Consider the following 24,432-nt stretch of genomic DNA (forward strand, 5'->3'; position numbering starts at 1 on the left):
ATGATAAGACGACAAACGAGAAGAGCTGCTGACAGTCTGAAGTGTGTCTGGGTTTGTAATGCAGCAACACATCAACACAGGCCTTACTATTTTATGGACATGAAATTATACGATGCTATTTTGTAAACCTTTCTCACTTAAATACATGACATAAATGGTTTTACACTTAACGGAAACTCATTCTTTTGTCTTTTTTTTAATAACTGTAAGGAACAATGGCACCAAACTTAAAATTTTTAATTACATTTATTTATTTACTGGGTATATGCACATGTGTTTTCATGTGGGTACACACATACCATGGTGCATGTGTGGAAGTCTGAGGACAACCCATATATATATACATATGTGGTTGTATATATATGTGGGCTATATATCGAGACATTGCCTTTAAAAAACAACAACAAACTGGCAGGTGTCAGTTCCCTCCTCCTACCATACGGGCCCTGGGGACTGAACTTCGGTCACCAGGCTTGGTGTAGACCTTTAACCACTGAGTCAGCTCACTAGTCTAGCACATCTTAAGCTATTTTGGAATTGGAGATTTACTTCAGTGGGAGAGGGGTGGCTTGCCTAGTGCCTTAGGCGGGGGTGCGCATACACACACACACACACACACACACTCACAAGCTGAGCATGGTGTCACACACCTGTAATCCTAGCATCTGGGAGGCTGAAGCAGAAACACAGTGAGTTTGAGGCCCACATGGGCTGTAAAGCAAGATTTTGTCAAAAATAAATAAATAAAGAAAGAAAAATAAAGAAAGAAAAAGAGACAAACAAAAATAAAAACACCTTTATCTTAGAAAACTTGTAAATTTCACCTCTAGTTTCTGGCTATCAAAAGGATCTGTTAAAGCTGGGTGGTGGTGCACACAATTAATCCCAGCACTCAGGAGGCAGAGGCAGGCAGATCTCTGAGTTTGAGGCCAGCCTGGTCTACAGAGTGAGTTCCAGGACAGCCAGGGCCACACACAGAAACCTCGTCTCAAAAAATAACCAAATAAATAAATAAATAAATAAAACCCAAAAAACAAAAACCAAAAAAACCTCACTCTTTAGACTAGGCTGGCCTTGAATTCAGTAATGTTTGGGGTTTTTTGTTTGTTTGTTTGTTTTAGTGAGAACAATGGGAATTTTTTATTTAGTTAGAACATTCAATAGTTTTTCTATAAACCTTCTGGCTATATAATCATGTTCCTAGGAATTTACCCAAATGGTACATTAATAAAGACAAAACACTATTCAATAGTAAAAATAAATGACCTACAGATAAATGCTATGTTTGGGAATATTGGATCACATTGTGAACCCCAAATTAAATGTTTGGATGCTTTAAAACAGGGTCTCACTTTGTAGTTTAGACTAGTCTCAAACTCAAGAGACCTGCCTGCCTCTGCCTCCTGAGTGCTAGGATTAAAGGTGTGCACCATCACATGGCTTCAGCAAATCCTTTTGAAAGCCAGAAACTAGCAATCTCCCTGCCTGTGCCACCACACCCATCAATGTTTGGGTGTTTTAAAACAGGGTCTCACTTTGTAATTTAGGCTGGTCTCAAGCTTGTAGCAACCCTCTTGCCTCAGCCTCCCATGAGCTGGGATTACAGGTGAGAGCCACCACATCCAACTCTGGTATCTACTGCTTAGTTGTAAAAACACTGGATGAATATACTCTATCAGCAAGTTTATGAAGGCGCCTATTTTGCATGGTGTTTCTTTTATTTTTATGATATACTGTTAACACCTTCCTTTTTTCTTTTGCATAGGTCTCACCATGTAGCCTCCAATTCATAGCAATTCTCTTGCCTCAGCCTCTCATGTGCTGGGATTTAGACATGAACAACAGTGTCCAACTTAGCACTTAATTTTTTTTTTTATTTTTAATTGTGTGTGTGTTGTAGAATATTATTTTAAGGTGTGTTACTTTTGCTTATGTTGCATTTGTTTAACTCTATGAAGCTGTGTTTCTGTGCCTGTGTAAAACACCTGATGTTTTAATAAAGAACTGGCCAATAGCAAGAGAGGAGAAAGATAGGCAGGGCTGGCAGTCAGAGAGAATATATAGAGGGAGACGTCTGGGAAGAGGAAGAAGAAGCCAGAGAAGGAGGAGGGCTCAGGGGCCAGCTACCCAGCTAGCCACAGAATAAGAGTAACATTTACAGAAGTAAGAGAAAAGAAAAGCCCAGAGGCAAAAGACAGACGGGATGATTTAAGTTAAGTAATGCTAGCAACAAGCCAAGCTAAGGCCAGACATTCATAAGTAAGAATAAGCCTCCATGTGTGATTTATTTAGGAGCTGGGTGGTGGGCTCCCCAAAAGTGTAAAAAATAAACAACAACATGTGTCTGTATGGGGGTTATGTGCACATTAGTGGTGCAGGTGCCTGAAGAGGGATAGAAGAGGGTACTAGATCCCATGGAGCTGGAGTTATAGGCAGTTGTGAGTCACATGACATAGATGATGGGAACCAAACTCTGTATGAACAGCATGTACTCTTAATCCTGATTCAGCACTTTTCATGAACTGATTCCCCCACACCTTTCTACTGACCAAGAAGACATCTGAAAAGAACTAATAGGAAATGAAGACCATTTCAACTACTCAAGTACCAGAAACTGGTTTTGTTTGTTTGTTTGTTTAATTACGTTTGGGCACATGTGAGTTCAGATGCCTACAGTGCCCAGAAAAGGAGATCAGATCATCTGGAGCTGGAGTTGCAGGTGGCTGTGAGCTGCCAAACATGGGAACCTGGAACCAAACTCAAGTCCTCTGCAACAGCAATAAGTCTTGCTAACAGAGCCATCTCTCCAGGCCTAGAACCCACTTTTGGGATAGTGCCCACTGTGTAGTTTTGACTGGCCTGGAGCTCACTGTATGGACCATGCTGGCCTCCAACTCACACAGATCGACCTGAATCTGGCTCCAGGGTGCTGGGATTAAAGCCACCACAACTGCACCAGAGATGATGGTTCTTTTCTTTCTTTTTTGCCTTTTGAGACAGGCTCTCTACATAGCTATGGTGGTAGTAGGAATTCTTAATGGTACCCTTCATGACCAAATTTCTCATGAGACTTAGAACTGCTCAGAATATAGCCTCATAATAAGTTGCCTCCAGTTTTTGAGTTACTGAGTCTGGCCAGGCATTATTATAAACATATTTAATATACTTTGGCATTTTAATTATTTTTATAAGAGAATGTTAATTACTCTTACTTTTAAAAATAAGAATATAGAGATTTAGAGATAGTAAGTATGCCGTCTAAGGTCATATAGGTTGTTAGTGGATGTTTCAGAATTCCTAAGCAAGTACATGTAACTCCAAAGAACAAATTCCAAACCACGTCACTATAATGCATTTTAGGAAATATTCCAGATATATTTTTAACCAGATTCCCGTAGACTTAATTCTCTGCTTTTCTAATTTCAATATTCTGAAAGCACGTGATCTCAAGCCTTTGTCCTTCAAAAATTATTACCAAAAAAACTGTTTAGCTGACATTCAAATCTTGTATTTCATCGAACAATCTTAACAGTCTCAGGACTTTATAGGGCTGCAGGCACATACGCAATAAACTCCAACGTTAGCACTCGACATTGAGGTGGTGCAGCCTGGCTAATGGAGTAGCCAGTGCCTGACCCAAAATAAAAAAAAAAAAAAAAAAAAAAAAAAAAAAAAAAAAAAAAGCGACAGTGACAGAGGCTGAGAACCAATCCCCAGAGGTACTCCATATAACACGGCCATCAAAAAGCGTAAAGGCACAAGGCCTTCAGAACAGAGAGAATAAAAGCCGGCGCACGGCCCCTAGAAGAGGGGGATGGAAAGAGAAAGCGGGGCCTCAAGGATCTCCCACAATGCAGGAACCATTTCACGAGTGAATCCAAGTCCCGGCCCTCACTAAGAAGCGCAGACTGCAGAGACTGCACTAGCCCTACCTAACCCGCCTCCCTCGGGGTTCCTCTTGGTTCGAGGGGGCCCAATTCGGGCGGCGAGTCCGCCCATTCTCTCTTCCCTAGTGGCAGCACCGCCCTAACACCCACCCTCCGTTCTTCCCCTTTTCTTCCTCTTCACTACCTTTGACCCGCGCGCTCTTGGTCTCGAATTTGGTTAGCATCCTTCAGGCCTCCGGCTCCCAGGTCCGATAACCCGGTCCCGCTGCTCCCGGTTGCCCTCCCAAAGGCTCCACGTCAGCTACCGGAGGCCGTGGCTCCCGGAAGCTCCTCACACACTAACTTCCGGTCTTTGCAGCGCTGGACCACAGAGACGGTGCCGGCGGAAGCCTAGAGAGGCCGATACGAGACTGGAAGGGACCCGAGGCTTCCGCCCAGCGGAGAGGCAAGATGGCTACGACTAGGGGCGGCTCTGGGCCTGACCCAGGAAGTCGGGGTCTTCTTCTCCTTCTGTCTTTTTCCGTGATCCTGGCAGGTGAGGTCACCCCACCCCGGAGCTCCGCTCTGTAAGGAGAACTGTCCGGATCGGCCCATCGCAAGTGCAGGCGTTGCCCTTCTGGTTCCCATTGCCCCTCTGTCCCCCCGCCCTGTAAATCCATCTTGTCTTTCGTTCCCATGACATAAGTTCCCCCTTTGCCTGAACCTTCATTTCTTATCTCCCGAGGCACGTCGTTTCGCTTAGTTGTCTCCAACCTTTTTCTGGGTTTCCAACCTGATTCTTTTCTACCTTATTAGCATGCTTCGTTTTCTTTAAAGCCCCAGCCACCGCACCCCACCCACATTCAAAAGGAACAGGTGTAAAAAGCTCAGCCTCCTTTCTCTGGTTTAGTATTTTTGAGACCATAAGTCTTGTTTTGTGGGCGCTTTTGCAACACTGAAAAAAAAATGAGAGCCCTCATTTCCTCCTGTTGGTGGTTCTATACTAAATGTGTGTTCCTTATTTTCTTTACTTACTAAAGTGAGGCTAACGTGGGCTTGGCTGGTTTAAACTGTTAAGGGGAAGGTAACGATTCAAGGAATTTTAGACGTTTAATGTATATGCATATTTTCATTTTTCAATATAATGTTTAGTGATTTTGCAATTATGAATTACAATCACTAACATCTGTAATTCTTTATACTGTGTTCAACTAAGAATTGAGTAAAGCTATAAATGTTTTCTTACATATATATGGCTTTCTAGTTAAGCCCTAACATGCAAACATTCCTGTCTATAACCATGACTATCTCTCCCCCTACATTAACATTGATTTTGACCATCTTCAAGGAAGAAACAGTAGCTTCCCCATACTCTAGGTGTGCACACAAATGATCTGATGTTTGATAAACCGAACAGATGTGTGGCGTAAGGTTTCTCCTAGGTCTGTTCAGATTTTTAGCTGGGTTTTGTTGTTGAATGCTTTTCTTTGTTTGGTTAATCTATATTCTTAGACCAGAGGTCTTTTGCTAACTAATTAGTAATATACATACAAGATAGAAAAGCAGAAGTGGTTACCCATGCAACTAGACGCAGACACATCTAAAGTCAAAGACTTTTCTTTTGAAAAATCAGTTTTTAGATTTATTGTTAATTGATTTTCATGGAGTTTAATAACTTCCTAAGATACATAGCTAGGTACTTTTATGCAACACTTATGTTCCAATAATGTGACCAGGAAGTGAAAACAATGATCATTAATCCCATGCTAGAAAATATGATAGTGAATGATTTACCTAAACCATGAATCAAGCTAATGATGATAGAGGCTAATACCAAGTGTCCTTCACTTTTTCCTAATACTTTTTATCTTCTGATCAGGATTGTGTGGGGGAAACTCAGTGGAGAGGAAAATCTACATCCCCTTAAATAAAACCGCTCCTTGTGTACGCCTGCTCAATGCCACTCATCAGATCGGCTGCCAGTGTAAGTTGAAATTGTGATTTGTATTTGTGGCCATTAATAATTCAATCTGTATCCTGGATACTCACAACTACTCATGTCCTGCTTAGGAATCTTGGTGTTCAAATCAGAGTTTGTGTATAGGTGATGATTATCATCTGCCAAACCAGGCAAGATAATTAATAAGAGCTTAAATTTAGTAATATGTACACTTTATTTTTACCTCTGCAACAATCCTTGTTATTAACATTGTACAAACGATGGAACTAAAACTTAGAGAAATTGCTTAATTTCCCCAGCATCATCATGATAGTAAGAAACCATGCTAGGATTTGAACCCTGGTGGGGCTCTTAACTGTCTTACCTTACAGTTCTCTAAGGAAAAAGAAACCCCATATTCTATGGAATGTAATCATCACTCTGGCACTTTGAATGATCTTTTTTGAACCAAAATAGCCTTTTTTTTTTTTTTTTTTCTTTTTTTCATTTGAGCAGAATCTTGCTGTGTAACCCAGTCTGGCTGTAGCCTTCTGCTGAGTTCTGGGATTGCAAACATGTACCACTACTTGTCTGAGCTTTCTGATGTTATTTTGTGATGCTGTTGATTGAATCCCTACCCTCAAGGTAGTATCCCCAACCCCCAAAACCAGCTTCTTCAAGGGCAGTATACTAGTTGAAGAAAAGGCATTAAAAATGCTAAGCAGGGGCCTGGAGAGATGGTTCAGTGATTAAGAGCTTGTTGCAGAGGGCTGATTTTTGGTTCCCAGCGCCTCTGTGGTGGCTCTCAGCCATCCATTACTCCAGTTCTAAAAGATGTGATGATGCTTCTAGCCTCTGCTGGCACTGAGCACACATGTGAGTGCACATACATACATGCAGGCAAAACACTCACATATAAATAATTTAAAAAATTTATGTGTATATATATGTAAGTATGTATGTATGTATGATGTGTTTATTTATGACAACTAAGGGTTAGGGACTTGGCTCCGTGGGTAAAAAAGCTCTTGGGCATGCATGACAATCTGAATTTGAACTCTAGAACCCACATTTTTTTAAAAAAGCTAGAGGCATAATGTGTCTGCTTATAATCCTAGCACTCCTATAGAGAGACAGTAGAATCCATGGAAACTCACAGGCCAGCTAGTCTGTTGTGTACAGCAAAAATACAGCAAAGAGATCCTGTCTCAAACAAGAGAAGACAAGGACAGATAGCTGACGTCTTCTATCAGGCATTTGCACATAGGATGTGCACACACATACACATAATGCCAAATAGGGGCTGGAGATGTAAGTAGTTGGTAGAGTGCTTTCCTAGCAAATAGAAAGTCCTGGTTTTAGTCCCTAACACCATATGAATTACATATAGTGGCACTGCTATAATCACAACACCCAGGAAGTAGGGTGCCAAAGCCAGCCTGAGCTGGAGACCCCATTGCCCATCTCATCCACCAAATAGTTGTAAGAGAAATAAGGGAAATATTTGGACTTACCCTTGTGCTTTGTAAATGTGTTCCAAAACAGAATTCCGTGACAACACTACTGTCCTCAACACTGTATAAATTGCTGGGAGTGTAACTCAGTGGTAGAGCACTTGCCTAATATGCACAAGCCCCTGAGTTCAATCTCTGGGTACTACACATATTAAAAAAATAAAATAAAAATCACAGCCTATTTTCTGCTTAAGCTATCTATTATCATCAGATTTTAGTCTTCCATGAACGGTAGCTCTGTCAGGATATAGTTTTGTAGATAAACAGGGTCTGATCTTGGCTTTATCATCAAATCGATTATTTCTGAATTTTAGCTTATCCTTTTAATAATGTCTAGAATAGTGATACACAAAGCTGTAAGTCAAAGTATCTTTTTTTTTTTTTTCTCCCATTTTTTAAGACAGAATTTTATTATATAGCCCAGGCTGGTCTTGAACTTGTGATCTTCTTGCCTCAGGCCTCCTAATGCTGCAAATGTAGGCATGGTCCTCCATTTCCTGCTTCAAACACTTTTCAAATAAATGTCTGTTGTTGATGTGGAATTAAGTACCAAACAGTATTATGTGGTTGCCGGAAACCTTCCATCTTGGTAAGAAGAAACTCAGTTACTGGAAAGTAAGAAATTTGCTCAGGGTTAGTTAATACTTTTCTACCTGTACTTCCATGAGCTAATTGTCCCATGTCCCCCATACAAGAAACACTGCTAGTAGATTCATTAGTTATAGACAGTCTTAAGGTTTTTGTTGGATTTAGTTTCTCATCTGAGTTGTGGATGAAGGAGAACTAGGTCCAGGGTAGACTGAGGTCAGACTGCTGGACATGATCGACCCTGACTGCAAGGACCCCATCCTGCTGAAGCTGGGCTCTAAAAACTCTGCTTTGGAGATGAGTCATTGCATTGCATATTCTTCAGGCAGCCCTGTGGGAAACAAAGCAGTAGCCTCCGGAGATAAAGCCACAGCCAGTGCAGAGAGAAGAGGGAGGGGCTGGACTCTGGCCATTTCCTCATTAGGATCTTGTTTCCTTTTCAACCTACTTATTCCTGAGTCTTGCTTCATCACATCTGTCCATTCCTTCACAGGCAACGCCCTTTTTAATTAGGGTTGGGAGCATAATGAAACTGAGGAGAAGATTTGAGCTCCAGATTTGATTTTCTGATTATCATGACCTACTTCTATTGGATCCTTAAAGTGCTCAAAGAGAGCTACCTGTAACTTTGTTTGCCCTCTATCCCCACTGTAGAAGATGAATAGGGATAAGAAAACTGTCCCTTACTGAAGATCCAGAGAAGCAAACACGTTACTTAAAACTATGCGATCACCAGTTAGGACCCAGATGGGAATCCAGGTTTCTTTAGTCCAGAATGCACAGTTGTCTCTTCCCTGTCCTCCCTTGAGCTGAAGTTACCTTTATGTATTTATTTTCAATTTACTACACTAGCTTTTCTTTTTCTTGTGTTTTAAGAGCTTTAGCAAGTACTATTTTCTTCTTTCTCTTGTTTTACTTAAAACCTTCGTTAGTATCTGGAGCTTACCTGAGGCTGCCCCCAACTCTGCTATTCTTCCATGTTTTATCATTGTTGTGGACGTGATCCTGTGAAGTGTTTACTATATATAAGCCATAGGCAAATGTTGTAGACTCTTCCTTTTTATTAGATGTCCTGAGAGAAGCATTCTGTTTGGTTAGCAATTGGGAAGTACTTGATGGTTTTCAATCTTCTGCCAGTTTGCAAGTCTGTTTCAATGCTGTGGTCTAGAAGCGTAGAATTAATTACATATGGTAATTTCAGCAAATACATATATCCAGGTCCCACTGAGAGAAGGCCTAGGCATTTATATCTGAAATTCCAGTGGCTGGGAGTACAGCTCATTGGTAGTGTGAGTATTGTCCACAAGGCCTCTGACTCAGTCCTAAAAAGCAAAGCAGAGAATACTTTCGTTCTAATTGTACTCCACAGTTGTGCTGAGTAACAGGTCTAAAGTAACTCTTGAATAGCACATCCAGTCTTCCCTAGGATGTCTCCACATAGATCCCTAGAGACTCAGGATATCATGTCAAATTGTAAATATCCTGGTCTGTGGATCATCCATCCTCTAAAGCAGTACTTCTGGTCTTTGTCACATCATGAGATGCATAGAAATATTTATTATTCATAGGTCATCTTGGGTAAACAAGGAGTCTACCCTTGAGGGTCTTTTGAGATCCTAGATTCCCAGGAAGGAGTCCAGTGATTATCAGCATGTCTTCAGTCCATTCCAGGCCTATCAGTTGGGAGGTTCTGCTCTAGAGAGCTCAGAGTTCTAGATTAAAATCACCTAAAACTGGCTAGGAGCAAATAAAGACATTCCCAAAGGAGGCTGGAGAATGGTGACCCAAGAAGGCTATTGAGGTCGCGGAATCTGTGTCTTTTCAAAGGAAGACCAAAGCTAGAAGTTGGAGCTGGAAATGGAGAGTGGCATTTTCTGGAGGAAAAATCAGATTTTGAAATGTGGATGTCTAGTGTTCTAGAATCTTGTATATATGGTTAAGTGAGGTTGTTGGAATTGGGCACAAAGAAAGTGACAATTTCAGAGCCTCTCCAGCAGCTAATGAAAAGGCTGTAAAGGCCAGCAAGAGGACTCAGGGTAAAGTGCCCGCTGTACAGTCCTAATGACCCAAGGTCAAGCTTTAAAAAAGCAACTTCCACAAGACTTCTAATGAGTCCTCCTGGGCTTTTATTCTCCTTTTACTCCTTCAAACGGAGCTGGGGTCATTCAGCTCTTCAAGTCTAGAAGTGGCGGTGTTTACCCTAATATTTTGTGACGTCCTTAGAGATAAAAGATCTGCAGAAGCTGGATGTGGTGGCCTTGAATCACAGCACTTGGAAAGCAGAGGCAGGAGGATCACTGCAAATTCAAGGCCAGCCTGATCTACACAGTCAGTTCAGGTCAGCCAGGGTTACATAGTAAGATCCTGTTTTAAAAAAAAAAAAAATCTGCAGAATTATCAACTGTGAGAGCTTTAATTAGACCCATTCTGTCCCGGCAGCTTCAATTAGTGGGGATACAGGGGTTATCCACGTAGTGGAGAAAGAAGAGGATCTGCAGTGGGTATTGACGGATGGGCCCAACCCCCCTTACATGGTTCTACTGGAGGGCAAGCTCTTCATCAGGTGAGAACTGTATGTGTCTTCCAGGGACTATATGTAGAGAAAGGAAGATTTGCTCCTTGTACTGATGTTGCTCTAGTCTGGTGTGGGATAGGAATCAGAAGAGGAAACAACATTAAAAGGAATCATCTTATTGATCCCAAAATTAGACCTTCTTCAGGGAAGAAGGGGGTGTGTGTGTGTCCAAAATCACTCAGGGACAAGGTAGATGAAACCCTGATCTCAGGCTGGACCATAGTCCAGACTCAGAAGTTAAGCCCTGAAAGAAAAGAAGTAAGTTGGTAGTTCTGAGTCCCTAATTCTCTACTTGTTTCCACCCCGAGTATTAATCTGTCTGATACCTTCCTGTCTTTTTTCATGTCCTTCTCTGTTCCAGGGATGTAATGGAAAAGCTGAAGGGGAGAACCAGCAGAATTGCTGGTCTTGCAGTGACTCTAGACAAGCCCAATTCGACTTCAGGTTTCTCTCCTAGTGTGCAGTGCCCAAATGATGGGTTCGGTAAGGGCCTCAAAAGATCACGAGAACCTTCTATTGTACAAAGCTCATTGTTGCACCACTGTCAGGTGTCAGGGGCAGGGGGCATATGTCTGTAGACTGTGTACAACTGACTCGTCCCCACTCCCCACCCTCCATCCCCACCCCCCTTCATCTTCTTTTCCTCTTCCACCATTCCTTCTTGTCACATGCTCAGGTACCTAATCTGCCAGCCTAGGGTTCCCTGATACCGGTTTCTATTCTAGTGGGGCTGGTGAATGACTGATGGCTGCCTCTTAGAGTCATTGCCTCCTTCTGTACCCTCAGCCCCTGCCTCTGACATCCTACCCTTCATACTTCTCCTGGTCCCTCCATACTTGGTGCCTCAATAAACTGTTCCCTACACCCCTCCCTGCTTCCTTCCTTCAGGTATTTACTCCAACTCCTACGGGGCAGAGTTTGCTCACTGCAAACAAACACTGTGGAATGAACTGGGCAATGGCTTGGCTTATGAAGACTTTAGTTTTCCCATCTTTCTTCTCGAAGATGAGAATGAAACCAAGGTCATCAAGCAGGTACTGACTCTGCCAGCTTCTGGCAATTCCAATGAGACAGGATTGTTTTCACGTTCCTGTCCTGTTTGGAGGGAGGCTTGTTCTGCTAGTGCGCACCTCGAAAGATGGCTCCTCAGAGCAACAACCAAGGAGTTTGGTCAAGTGTGATGGTGCATGCCTGACTCCCAGCATTCAGGAGGCAGACACATAGCAAGTTCCAGACCAGCCAGGGCTACATAGGAAGCCCCTGTCTCACAAACAGAACAAGAACTAAAACGTTTATTGTTTAGTGTCTTGACATTTCCCTCTGCCATTGCTTTCTGTCTGATATTATAGCAATGAAAGCTTTTAGACTGGACAGAAGTACATGGAAGAAGAATATGAAGCAAGGTGTTCAGTCACAGTTAAGAACCAGATAAAAAGCTGGCAGTGGTAGCACATGCCTTTAATCCCAACACTCTAATCCCAGGCAGAGGCAGACAGATCTCTGAGTTCAAAGCCAGTCTGGTCTACATAGCTATTCCAGGACAGCCAGGTCTACATAAAAAGAACATTGGACCAGGTGTGATGCCTCATGCTTAATCCCAGGCACAGGCTAGAATAGGCAACCTGACCAATACAGTGAGACCTTAGCTGATACAGAACAAAACAAAAACACAAAGAGAGAGCACTGGGCTAGGAGTTGAGAGATTGAATTCAGTAAATCCCTGAGGTTCTTTCTGTGTGTGTGATATGTATATATGCACATATGTATAAATGAGAATATAATGTAAAGGCCAGAGGAAGACATTCGATATCCTGCCCTATCACTCTCCACCTTGCTCCCTTGAGACAGGAAACCTGAACTTAGGCTGGCAGCCAGCAAGCACCTGCAATTCTCTTGGCTTTCCTCCCAGCATCACGGGTTACAGGTGCATGCTCGGCCATGTCCAGCTTTTTACATGGGTGCCATGTTTGGAACACAGCTCTTTGAGTTTACACAGCAAACACTCTTACCCACTGAGCCGTCTTAGATCAGTTGTATACAGCTCTAATAGGTCTGTCTAGTCTAGCATCTTCATTTTAAGTCAAGAGATTTGTCTTTAGAATGACAAAATGAGTCACTGACCATGAACTTTTATTCTTTATTTATAGCCAGTGCTCCTCATATCAGGTCACACTAAAAACAGTGGCCGGAGCCCGGCATGGTAGCACACATCTGTACTGTCAGTGCTGGGGAAGCCAATACGGGATTATGAGTTTGGGGCCCTTGTAAACTGTAGCAAGACCCTTTGGTGACTGACGCTTGGACCACACCAGTTAGAATCGGATAAGTTCATCTGCTCCAACCAATCTGTTGAGTCCATGCTGTTTGTACTGATTGAGGAATTTTTCTCTTTGACCTTATACGGTCATCCCAGGACACCTGTAGCTTGGGGACTTATGTCTCCCAAAATGGGAGTGGCTTAAGAATGGAGCTGGGCCTTCCTCTTCCTGGAAAGCGAGAGAGGGCGTCCACAGCTAGCTGTCTCAGTGGGGTCCATCTCCTCTCCAGTGCTATCAAGACCACAACCTGGGTCAGAACGGCTCTGCCCCGAGCTTCCCGCTGTGCGCGATGCAGCTCTTCTCACACATGCACGCCGTCATCAGCACCGCCACCTGCATGCGGCGCAGCTTCATCCAGAGCACCTTCAGCATCAACCCAGGTAGGCAGAGCTGAGCCGAGCCGTGCAGGCCGACTGGGGTGAGGGCAGTGGACCCAGCCGGGGAGGTTGGTGAGATCATCCAGGGAAGAATGGGCCCGGGCAGCAGGCACTGCACGGGAGAACTTGGAAGAGATGGCAGCCTGCACCTGAAATGGACGGTGGCAGAGAGCCAGAGCTAGAGCTCTTGAAGGTGGAGAATGGAGTCCTTGGAGTTCTTGGGGACTGAGTCTAAACAGTCTTGAAGGCCTTCTCTACAACTACCCTCTCCCTTAGTCCTAATGATCTCTCACTGTTTGTGTCTTACTCAGAAATCGTCTGTGACCCCTTATCTGACTACAACGTCTGGAGCATGCTTAAGCCTATAAATACATCTGGGGCATTAGAACCCGATGACAGGGTGGTGGTTGCTGCCACCCGGGTGAGTGTTGCCCCTGTGCGGCATGGGCAGGGCTCTGTAGATATGTCTGATTTCAGAGTGAAGACATTGGGGGGCCTTGAATGGAGAGGGAGCTGGGCTGTTGGACTCCTTAGCTCCAGTACTTACCCCAAAGAGAAGGAGCTTGGGCGTGGCTCTGTTGGTCCAGTTCTAAAGCACACCCCCCTATCTTGTCTTCTGCTCTTCCAGCTGGATAGCCGGTCCTTCTTCTGGAATGTGGCCCCGGGGGCAGAAAGTGCTGTAGCCTCTTTTGTCACGCAGCTGGCTGCAGCTGAAGCTTTGCACAAGGCACCTGATGTGGCCAGCCTACCCCGCAATGTGATGTTCGTCTTCTTCCAGGGGGTAAGGGGGGCCTTTCCCCTAGGGCAAGATGGCAAGGAGGAAGGGGATGGTCATGGTGGGAGAGGAATTATTGACCTGAGCTGTTAACCGGTTTCTGCATGGGTCTCTCTGTTTCCCCCTTGGAGTTCTCTGTTTTAGGAAGCTTGTATTTCCTGAATTGATGTGTCTCCCCTTCCTCCTCCTATTAACAAAATCTGTGTGAGGCTTCCTCTTGTGTGTACTGTCCCAATCCCTGTGGCGCTACAGCCTGGCTGAAGTGTAAGGTGATAGCAGCCAGAGCTGGGGCGACAGAGGAGAATCAAGAAGCAACCGTGTACCAGCTGGTGTTCGCGTTGAGCCTTTACAAAGGCTGCTTTCCCCTCTTCTAGGCTCAAAAAAAAAAAAAAAAAAAAAAAAAAAATCCCATGATGCATGCATGTGAGAGGCAGCTGGGACGTTGTTGGGGGTGGTAGATCACATGACTGTAAGATGACTATTGGCTGAGATGACCCAAGAAAGCAACCCGCTTTGTTGACCTCCGACTGCCCTATCCCTTGGGAATCTCTCCTGTCTCCACCCCTCAGGAAACTTTTGACTACATTGGCAGCTCAAGGATGGTCTACGACATGGAGAACGGCAAGTTTCCGGTGCGGCTAGAGAACATTGATTCATTTGTGGAGCTGGGACAGGTGTGAGCCTCTATCCTCAACCTCTTCCTCGAACTTAAGCACCCTGTTCTGCAGACACTGCCCATCTCCCAGACACAGGTCACGGCAAGAGACAGATCATGCATGTTGCTCTTCATCCTTCCCAGGTGGCCTTAAGAACTTCACTAGATCTCTGGATGCACACAGATCCCATGTCTCAGAAAAACGAATCTGTGAAGAACCAGGTAACCCAACAAGAGAAAGGATAAACTTAGGTATTGGCTAAAGATGAACACCACTGCTTTGTGAAAAGAATCATAAACATGGTGGTATGTCATTGGTTCCCTAGAATAGGTAGTTCTCTGTGATCATTCAGCACCTAAATACTATCACTTCTGACAAGTGAGTGACCCTTCTTTCTTCTTCTTCTTCTTCTTCTTCTTCTTCTTCTTCTTCTTCTTCTTCTTCTTCTTCTTCTTCTTCTTCTTCTTCTTCTTCCTCTTCCTCTTCCTCTTCCTCTTCCTCTTCCTCTTCCTCTTCTTTCTTTCTCTCTCTCTCTCTCTCTCTCTCTCTCTCTCTCTCTCTCTCTCTCTCTCTCTCTCTGTCTCTCTCTCTCTCGTTGTTGTTGTTTTTCAAGACAGGGTAGTCTTGGCTATCCTGGAACTTACTCTGTAGACCAGGCTGGTCTTGAACTCAGAGATTTGTCTGCCCCTGCCTTCCAAGTGCTGGGATTAAAGGTGTGACTTGCTCCTTCTGTTCTAGTCTTGCTGTCCTATGGACCCAGTTGTCAAGGCTACCTGCTGGAGTCCCACCTGCATTAGGCTCCTGCCCAATTTTCCCTCCACTTTATTGGGGGAAGAGGAGCGCAGACATAGATCTATTTTATTTTATATGTATGAGTGTTTGCCTGCACCATAATGCACCATATGCGTGTCTGGTGCCCAGGGTGGTCAGAAGAGGGCAGATCCCCTAGCACTGGAATTACAGATGGTTATGAACCACCATGTTGGTACTGAGGATCAAGCCTGGGTCCTCTGCAAAAGCAACAAGTGCTCTTAATCTCTCTGCCTCGGCCCACCTCTTCCTTCAAGCTAAGTCATGGCTCTTCCTCCCTACCCAGTGCAGCTGTATGCCTGCTTTTCTCTTTGGAGCGCTCTTGCTGCCACTCCGGCAGCCTCTGCTGTCCCTGCTTTGGTCCTGCAGCACTTAGAGAATGGCTTACATAGTTGGCATTCTGTTGTTGATTGGCCTCTCCAATTCTGCACAACAGATGATACATGAAACACCCACTGAGAGTAAGGCGGAGTCCCGAGGACAGAACTCACCTGTAAATGTGGAAAAACCAGGCCTCTTTGCGCTCTCATTTCCTAACTGTGGAAAGAACCATGGGAACTGTAGGAAATTCAGTCTTGGTTCCAGAGTGTTTGAAGACTCTATCTAGGAGAGCGTAGGCTGAGAGATCCCTCCCACCCCCTCCCGCTCCCAGCAGTCTGCTTCCGTTCCTTGCTCAGGTGGAGGACCTTCTGGTCACTCTGGAGAAGAGTGGTGCCGGTGTCCCCGAAGTCGTCCTCAGGAGACAGAATCAGTCACAGGCCCTTCCTCCATCGTCTCTACAGCGGTTTCTTCGGGCTCGAAACATCTCTGGTGTAGTTCTGGCTGACCATTCTGGTTCCTTCCATAATCGGTAAGTCCCCTGACCCTACCCATACCGTCTTCGTTTTCAGAGGCAGTCTGTTCTGTAGTCTGGGAGGAAGATTGCTGTCTTCTCCCACCCCATACACTTCCTCCAAGAACTCCAGGAAGTTTGGATTCTTCGTCCAGTAGCCATTCAGGGAGGCCTGGAACGCTGCTCCTTAACCCTTAGCACTCCGTATGCAGCCATCCTCTGCCGGAGCTCCACTTCTCCCAGGTTCCCAAGGGGCCACCGAGGGAGATGGAAGGGAGTCCCTTGGCTGGAGGACAAGAGTGCTTCTGTCTGGGGTCCACAAGCAGTGTTCTTAGTCTGAAATGTAACATGTTCTCACCATGTGGTAGGTGCACGTGGCTGAGTGTGCCAGGGGACTCTGAGGATAAGAAGGCACCAGTTACCTTTCTCCTGGCTCTGGAGGCCTTCACGCTGCTCCTAACTTGAGGCCAGGGTAACAGGATTCTCACTCAGGCTAGGTGGCTCTCTCTCTCTAGCCTACTTGGGGCCAAATGAGCTTTTAAATAAAAATGCTTATACTTTGATTCTCTGACCCTAGCAAAGATCCTTTCTCACTCACTCATGGGGGTGACGGTTCTAGATTACTGTCAGCTTTCTAAATCCTTTTGTGTGTGTGGAGTGGGTGTGGGTACTTTGGGGTAAGAGATAATTCACTTGATTATGTGGTTGACTTGGCTCTGTATGGGGCAACAATTTATTCCTGCATAAGGGGCATTTGAGTAGGAAGGATAAGGGTGCTCTTTAAAATCTGTTTCCTTGGAGCTCACGGGGACAATCACAGTGACCCGATCCAATGTCTGTATCTGTCTGTGAGCACACCTGATCTTGGCGCCCACAGCCTCCCTCTGTCACTGTGAGCGTTCGTGAGAACACTTATGCAGGGCGCTAGTCTCTGAAAAACCAGCCAGCCTCCTGTGTGTCCAGTGCGTAGGGCTGGCTTGCTTTTTATACTTTGTCCAGCAGCAGAGGATTCAAATTTCTTTACCCCAGCGTCATTCCTACTTCCTCATTTCTAGTAGTCTTTAATAATGGAGCCTACTTTTCCCTCTCCTTTTCCCACTGGATGATGAAAAATGAGATAGCAAGTTCCCCCAGGAGGGCATTTAGGTGAGAAAGGCGCGAGGACCTGCCTTCATCTAGCCAGGGCTCATGCTGACTTTCCTGGCAGGTATTACCAGAGCATTTACGACACCGCTGAGAACATTAACGTGACCTATCCTGAGTGGCAGAGCCCAGAAGAGGATCTGAACTTTGTGACAGACACCGCCAAGGTAGCACTGACCTGGGCTGGGTGGGAGCATGGGAAATACAGCAGAAATGCTACAAGTGAAGCCCTGGGAGACAGGTGAGCCATCCGGCCCTTCTCCTCCCCTGCTGCAGGCGCTGGCGAACGTGGCCACAGTGCTGGCACGTGCATTGTATGAGCTTGCAGGAGGAACCAACTCCATTGATTCGATTCAGGCTGATCCCCAAACAGTAAGAAAAGATGGGCCCCCCTGGTCCTTTAGTTTCTGTTAACACAGGCTGTCCCCCTTCTCTGTGGTCCTCGTCAACTTTCTAAACTTTGGAATTTAGCATGCCTGTTCATGCCTGCAAGGATGATACCCTTGAGAGTTCTTGAATGGGCTTCATCTGCATCCTTGTGAATTGGCCACTGTCTCCCAGCCCGGGTAGAGTTCCTATCTTACAACTCATCTCTGCTCATTGTTTTCCTGGTCTTGCTGCAAGTCACAGCCTTTTTTCTTCTCGGTGTCCCAACCCTAGGTAACACGTCTGCTCTATGGGTTCCTGGTTAGATCCAACAACTCATGGTTTCAGTCTATCCTCAGACAGGACCTCAGGTCCTATTTGGGTAAGCATCTGCTGTGAGAAGAAGCATCCCTACCTGACACAGTGCATAGAGAAAAAGGCATCCTTTTGGTTTAATCTTTACTCTTTTTTTTCCCCCTCTCTGCTTTCTTTCTCCCTGTTTGCCTTTCTTGATGTTTATTGGGTCCTTTTCTGTGAACCTGCTCCCTGCTGGCCCCTGCCCATCTCTGCCTACCTTGACCTCACCTTCCATGTCTTCCTTTCCCTTTGGCCTGCCATCAGATGACGGGCCTCTTCAACATTACATCGCTGTCTCCAGCCCTACCAACGCGACCCACGTTGTGCAGTACGCCTTGGCAAACCTGACGGGCACGGTGACCGACCTCACCCGAGAGCAGTGCCAGGATCCAAGTAAAGTCCCAAATGAAAGCAAGGATGTGAGTGGCGGTGGGTGTCGGAGGTGTCCTGGGGCCTCTTTCCCTCGAAAGGGTTGGAGATCTGCTGGGCAGATGTGGGGATTGGCGTGGCAAGGGAGAGGGAGACGGCCCTACGAACCTGCGCCTTGAGGAAGCAGTAGCCTGGGTGAAATGAGGCCACCTGTGGGGTGAAGGGTCAGCTAGGTGGTGGAGTTGGTCGGAATGTAGTGCTCATAGGGGCACAGGGAGCAAGTGAGAAGAATGTCACCTCAGCCCTGTGCTGTGACCTGTCTTCTTGTGCAGCTGTATGACTACTCATGGGTACAGGGCCCTTTGAATTCCAACAAGACAGAGCGGCTCCCCCGGTGTGTGCGCTCCACAGTACGACTGGCCAGGGCCTTGTCCCCTGCCTTTGAACTGAGTCAGTGGGGCTCCACAGAATACTCGACGTGGTCCGAGAGCCGCTGGAAAGACATCCAAGCGCGGATATTCCTAATTGCCAGCAAAGAACTTGAGGTGAGACTGGGCTGGAGGTGGGGGGGCGGAGGTCGAGTTCCGCTGGGGTCTTTTCACTACCTCTTGTCTCAGTCCTGTTAGGTTCCTTTCTGTTGTTTCTCATTTGTCCCAGAGTTAGAGCAAAACCAGCGCACATCTGTGGCTGGGCTGCCATTGCCTCCCATCAGGAGGCCTCTCCGCACTGATAGTTGGAGTGCGTACTTACTCGGAAGAGCCCTGTTTGGATCTGAGAGCTGTACCTCCCACTGCGCCTAGCATCTGCTTTATGGCAGGGCTGGGAGGAGTCAGTCAGCTGGTTATTGAGCTCCTGTTATAAGTAAGTCATGAGCATAAGTATAATGCCAGAGGCCCAACACCGTGGGTCCTGCCTACCTTCAGATCTCGTAAACAGAGGACACAGACACTGCTCTTTTCGCCTAAGGAGAGCCCGGTCTGTTCACTGGGAAGATGCTTCCCATGGCTGTTGCTTGTTCTTGGTACTTGAGTCTACTGCTTGAATTCTGATGTTGTTTCTTCCCGAGTTACCTAAGACAGGGGTGGCACCTGAGACCTCTATTCTTTCCTGCTCATACCTTCACCCTTGCAGTTTATCACCCTGATCGTGGGCTTCAGCATCCTCGTCTTCTCCCTCATCGTCACATACTGCATCAACGCCAAAGCCGACGTCCTCTTCGTGGCTCCCAGAGAGCCAGGAGCCGTGTCTTACTGAAGAGGACTGCAGCTCTCCCCGCCAGCTGTGGACTTCCTAGATCAGTTGTTCCGCTGGGAACAAACCACTAATTTGTCACTGGACTGTCTCTGGGTCTGTCTTAGACTGGGGTTGACACACGGACTGGAACTGTGAGTGGAGACCGGGGGAAATGGGCAAGTTGCCTCCCTTCCCCGCTCCCCTTTCCTGTTCCTCCTTCTCCAATACCAGGGTTACGATAGAAGCTTCCTGCTCCTGTTTGTGCCCCGGTTACCCACCCTCGCCTGCCCTTTCCGGGGATAGCTCTGTCTTTCCATCCTGCCCTGTCCCTCCCTCGGAGCCCACTGTCACCCTGCCCCCACCACTGTCCCAACCACTGGACCAGGAAGAAGGATGGGAAGGACTGAGCATCAGGATCAAACTGCCTCGAACCCTTGGGGAGAAGGATGGGTCCTCCAGCTGAGCCAGCTGTGTCTGTCTCTCTCTCGCTGTCCTTTCTCCGGGTCCCCCAGATGACATGGTAGGGTGGGCGTGCTGTTAGGTGGGTATCCCACCTCTAGCCCACAGTGCCCAGTTGTACCTTTTATTATTAAACTGTAATATCTATTTTTGTTGGGGTTTTTTTCCTTTTATTTTTTTTTTTGTAAATATATAAATAGCAAGTTTCATTAAAATTATCCCATACAGTTTGTACTTGTTGCTTTGTATTCTTCCCAGATCACGATGTTCAGTGACCCTGGACCAGAACACAGTGTGTGTTGCCTTGCTCTCCAGAAGTCAGATACTGTTCAAACAGATGAAAAAGGGCTTTGACAGCCCTGGAGCCTCTCTTAGAAGAACAGCATTAGCAGAGTTTCACTTACTTTATTTTATTTTTTTTATTTATTTATTTTGGTTTTTTGAGACAGGCTTTCTCTGTGTAGTTTTGGTGCCTTTCCTGGATTTCGATCTGTAGACCAGGCTGGCCTTGAACTCACAGAAATCCTCCTAGTTCTGCCTCCCTAGTGCTGGGATTAAAGGTGTGCGCCACCACCGCCTGGCTCTACTTATTTTATTCACTCTGAGCAGGTACAGGGATGAAGCAGATGCAACCCTTAGCCTTGAGGAGCTCAGGGTTGGAGTGAGAGACAAAGACAGATCTACAACCGGATGTAACATTTAGTGTGATCAACAGAAGCACTGTGATGTGCTGCAGGTGGGATTCGGGGCAGTGAATGGGAGTGGCTGTGGGTTAGGATTTAGAATTCACCACATTGCAGAAACACAAGCGAAGGCACGCGTTTGGGAAGTGGTAAGTGTACTCAGTGTGGGTGAACCATGAGGATAATAAGCAGGAGGTGATGAGGCTGGGCCACACCAGAAGGTTCTTGGATGGCACGCTAAGGAGTTTGGGCCCTCCACAAAGGGTGGACTTTTTGTAGCTCAACACATGGGTGGTTTGGGACCGCTTCAGAAAGAACCTCGGCTCTTGGAGACAAATTCCCTGCGTCTTCATGGAGGCAGAACTGTGGAGTGGTGTAGAGCAGAGCTGCAGGTGATCGTGGGCTGTGGCTGAGTCAGTGGAGGGTGGGAGAAGAGAGCCAGCCGGCAGGGGTGGAAGCCTAAGGGGGGCTTTCTCTCCTTGTCGCTGGCCAGGAGGCTATAGCTCACACATGCCTAAAGACCAGCGGAGATGGAAAACTGGTTGTTTTCACAGTTCAAACAACTGTTCCTCGGTCGAGCTGTTTACCTTTTCGAGAATCCTGCTGAGAGGAGAGGATTTGTCTCCAGGTTTCTCTCCAGGCTCCCTGGGGGAAGCATGTCTAGGGTTCTGAGATAGGAAATATACCCTGCTGCTCTCCTGCCAGCCCCCCAGTTGGAGCTGGAAGAGCTGTGTGTTGTGCTGGCACTGGTGGGAGCCGAGCACAGCTGCCGCCTTCGGCTGGGCCGGCTCCATGCCTCCCTCGGCCAACAGGTCTCCCAGCGGACCGAGCGGTAAACTCCCTCATCCTGCTGGCAGCTTCCGGAAGCGGGAACGTGGCTGGGTACCAGAGAGGGGGCTAAGTAGAGAAACAGAGGCTTGGGCCGAGTCAAGGGACTGGGGTGGGTGAAAAAGAAGAGGACAAGATGTTTCCTGTGCTTAGGGAAGAACACAGACTACCAGCTCATCTTCTGCCTTCCATGCGGCCTTGCTCCATAGTGCACCGCTCTTCCCCCCCCCCCCCCCCCCCCTGCCAGCAACAGCAGAACCCACCGAGACTGACCTCCATAGACACTCTCCCTCTCTCCGACCAGTGTGCTGGCCTCTCAAGAGCTACCCCTTATGCCCTGAAGACCATCTGGCCTGCAGCCTCTTAGGGGCCACATACCCTGTAATCCCTTAGTTTTCCTTTGTCCCCTGTGCCTCGATACTAGCCTGGCTACCCACTGTGACGCCTTGTCCCTCAAGTCTCACCGGGAGGCTTTCCTCCACCTGGTGTCTTCTCCAGTCTATTTGAATAAAGGGGAGTACTGTTTTCTCTTGTTAACATCTTGGTTGCTGTCCAAAGGTACATTCTAGAAAGAAATATCTACTCTGTGTGTGTGTGTGTGTCTGTCTGTCTGTGTGTACATGCATGCATGCACACTCACACGTTACCATAGCATGTGTGTAGTCAGAGGTCAGCCTTGGGGGGGGGGGGCGGTCATAGGAGCCTGGGTCTCTTCTCATGGGACCCAGGAATCAAACGTTGGTTGTCAGGCTGTCACATAGAGAGCACATTCATTTGCTAAGCCATCCCTTTGGTCCAAGATTTAAAAAAAAAAAAAAAAAATCTGTATTCTGGTGCTCTGTGCTAAAATCCCACCTTACTCAATAGGACTTTGTGCCTTTGAGGGAAATTAATTAATTCATTTTGAGGTAGAGTTTCACTATGTAGCCCTGACTAGCCTGGCACTTTCTATGTAGCATAGACTGACTCAAACTCACAGAGATCCATCTGCCTCTACCTTCTGAGTGGTAGGATTCATGGAGTGTGCCACAGCGAACTTTTTTTAAAAAATTTTACTCTTTTAAAAATTTATTTATTTGTGTTTTATGTACATTGGTGTTTTGCTTGTGTTTATGTCTGTGTGAGGGTGTTGGATCCCCTGGAACAGGAGTTACAGACAGTTGTGAGCTGCTATGTGGATGCTGGGAACTGAACCCAGATCCTCTGGAAGAGCAGCCAGTGATCTAAACTGGCTCTTAACCATTGGGCCATCTCTCCAGCCCCACCTAGTTTTGGTTTTTTGTTTTTTTTTTAAGTTAGCATATAAAGCAATGGGCGTCATTATGGTGTTTTCATATGTATGTGTTATCTTCCTCTTCCCTCATTACTTTCCCCATACTCTGCATCCAGGGACTTACAATTTCTAAGACCTTAGAAATCATGTGCATTTTCTTCTTCCTCCTCCTCCTCTTCTACTTCATCCTTTTTATCGAGACAGGGTTTCTCTGTGTAGTTTTGGTGCCTGTCCTAGATCTCACTCTGTAGACCAGGCTGGCCTCAAACTCACAGAGATCCACCTGCCTCTGCCTCCCAAATGCTGGGATTAAAGGCGTGTGCCACCACCACTGCCCGGCCCTGTGCCACCATGCCCAGAGGCTCAGCTCATCTGATATGATAAATGGGAGAAACTAGCCCAGAGGAGTGAGGCTGCTTGAGTAGGGACATATAAGAAGGGAGAGACCAAGGTGAGACTAGAACATGCCTTACAGCTCTGCTGCTGTAGCAGTAATAAACATTGACTGAGCATAGCCACAGGGAAGGCGCTTTGTCCTTGCACGGTAAAAGCATAAAGAGATGCGGCATCTTTTCTTTAAGATTCCAAAGTTTAGATGGAGGGAAGGGATGGAGCACAAGATAACCCTGTGTATGCTCCATACTAGATCAGTCTTAGGTTCTACCCAAGTTCAGCGGACAGCGGGTTTGCTCCAGGCTGAGGTCAATGGACAGGAGCCTCGAGTTGTGTGAAGAGCTCAGGACAGCTTTTGATCTGCTGCTTGTGTGAGATGGGGAGGGCCATTGACCCTCTCTGGGCTCCAGAGGGTAGTCTTTGACAAGGGGCTGCTCTCTCTAGTCCACACTGGCTCTGTGAAGGAACGGCTGGGGTCCTAGCCTCCTCTTTCTTCTCCCTAAGCTCCTGGAGGCCAGGGCCATTTGAAAATATGATCAACTCATGAACTCTCAGGATAGCACAAGGATCAACTCTGGAAAGGGACGACACTATTGTCCCCTAGGCCAGGGACAGGAGAAATTTGATAAATTTGGCATCATTTCCTCAAAAGAACTGAAGAGAAAGGGAGAGAGGAAGGAGAGGAAATGGAAGGAAGGAAAAAAGGAAGGAAGGAAGGAAGGAAGGAAGGAAGGAAGGAAGGAAGGAAGGAAGGAAGGAAGGAAGGAGAAAGGACAGAAGGGTGGACAAAAAAAAGAAATAGATGCACGCCTTTAATCCTAGCACTCGGGAGGCAGAGGCAGGCGTATCTCTGTGAGTTTGAGGCCAGCCTGGGCTACAGAATGAGCTCCAGGACAGAAATAGAAATAAAAGGGGAGGCTGGAGTTGTGCTGGAGAATCTGAAGCTCTTGAAAGGCCGGGGGTCCCAGTGGGCTTCTGCGTAAATTTTTATTTCTCACGAATTTAAACCCAGAAGGTACTTCTGTGCCGCAGAAGGGCACTGTAAGCCCTGGGCCCAAACAGGGAAACGCGGAACAAG

At 46.4% G+C, this 24,432-nt stretch overlaps 2 protein-coding genes across 3 annotated transcripts in view; one reads left to right on the forward strand and one right to left on the reverse strand.

Annotated features, from left to right (window-relative positions):
- Window positions 1–4,422, reverse strand: part of Copa (COPI coat complex subunit alpha) — a 48,791-nt gene extending 44,369 nt beyond the window's left edge. The window contains exon 1 of one of the 2 annotated variants that reach the window (XM_028865582.2): window positions 4,072–4,422. In XM_028865582.2, coding sequence (XP_028721415.1) covers window positions 4,072–4,111 — 40 coding nt within the window. In that variant the 5' untranslated portion in view covers window positions 4,112–4,422. The remainder of the gene's footprint in view (window positions 1–4,071) is intronic. The other variant, XM_037211226.1, reaches the window with a different exon arrangement.
- On the forward strand, window positions 4,277–20,325 carry Ncstn (nicastrin). Its single transcript, XM_028865583.2, has 17 exons — window positions 4,277–4,422; window positions 5,746–5,850; window positions 10,347–10,470; window positions 10,844–10,965; window positions 11,371–11,516; window positions 13,030–13,180; window positions 13,489–13,598; window positions 13,806–13,958; window positions 14,522–14,626; window positions 14,752–14,829; window positions 16,096–16,268; window positions 17,458–17,560; window positions 17,670–17,765; window positions 18,054–18,141; window positions 18,381–18,535; window positions 18,818–19,030; window positions 19,617–20,325. The coding sequence occupies exons 1-17, from the start codon at window positions 4,338–4,340 to the stop codon at window positions 19,737–19,739; spliced, it is 2,130 nt and encodes a 709-aa protein (XP_028721416.1). The 5' UTR covers window positions 4,277–4,337; the 3' UTR covers window positions 19,740–20,325.
- The last annotated feature ends 4,107 nt before the right edge of the window (window positions 20,326–24,432 follow it).

This window comes from Peromyscus leucopus, chromosome 15 (genome assembly GCF_004664715.2).
Source record: "Peromyscus leucopus breed LL Stock chromosome 15, UCI_PerLeu_2.1, whole genome shotgun sequence".
Classification (NCBI taxonomy): Eukaryota; Metazoa; Chordata; class Mammalia; order Rodentia; family Cricetidae; genus Peromyscus; species Peromyscus leucopus.

Coding starts and splice junctions, on each gene's coding strand:
- Ncstn (XM_028865583.2), top strand. CDS start 4,338: ATGGCTACGACTAGGGGCGGCTCTGGGCCTGACCCAGGAAGTCGGGGT. Junction 5,851..10,346: donor TCATCAGATCGGCTGCCAGT/GTAAGTTGAAAT, acceptor CTGTCCCGGCAG/CTTCAATTAGTGGGGATACA. Junction 11,517..13,029: donor AAACCAAGGTCATCAAGCAG/GTACTGACTCTG, acceptor TCTCCTCTCCAG/TGCTATCAAGACCACAACCT.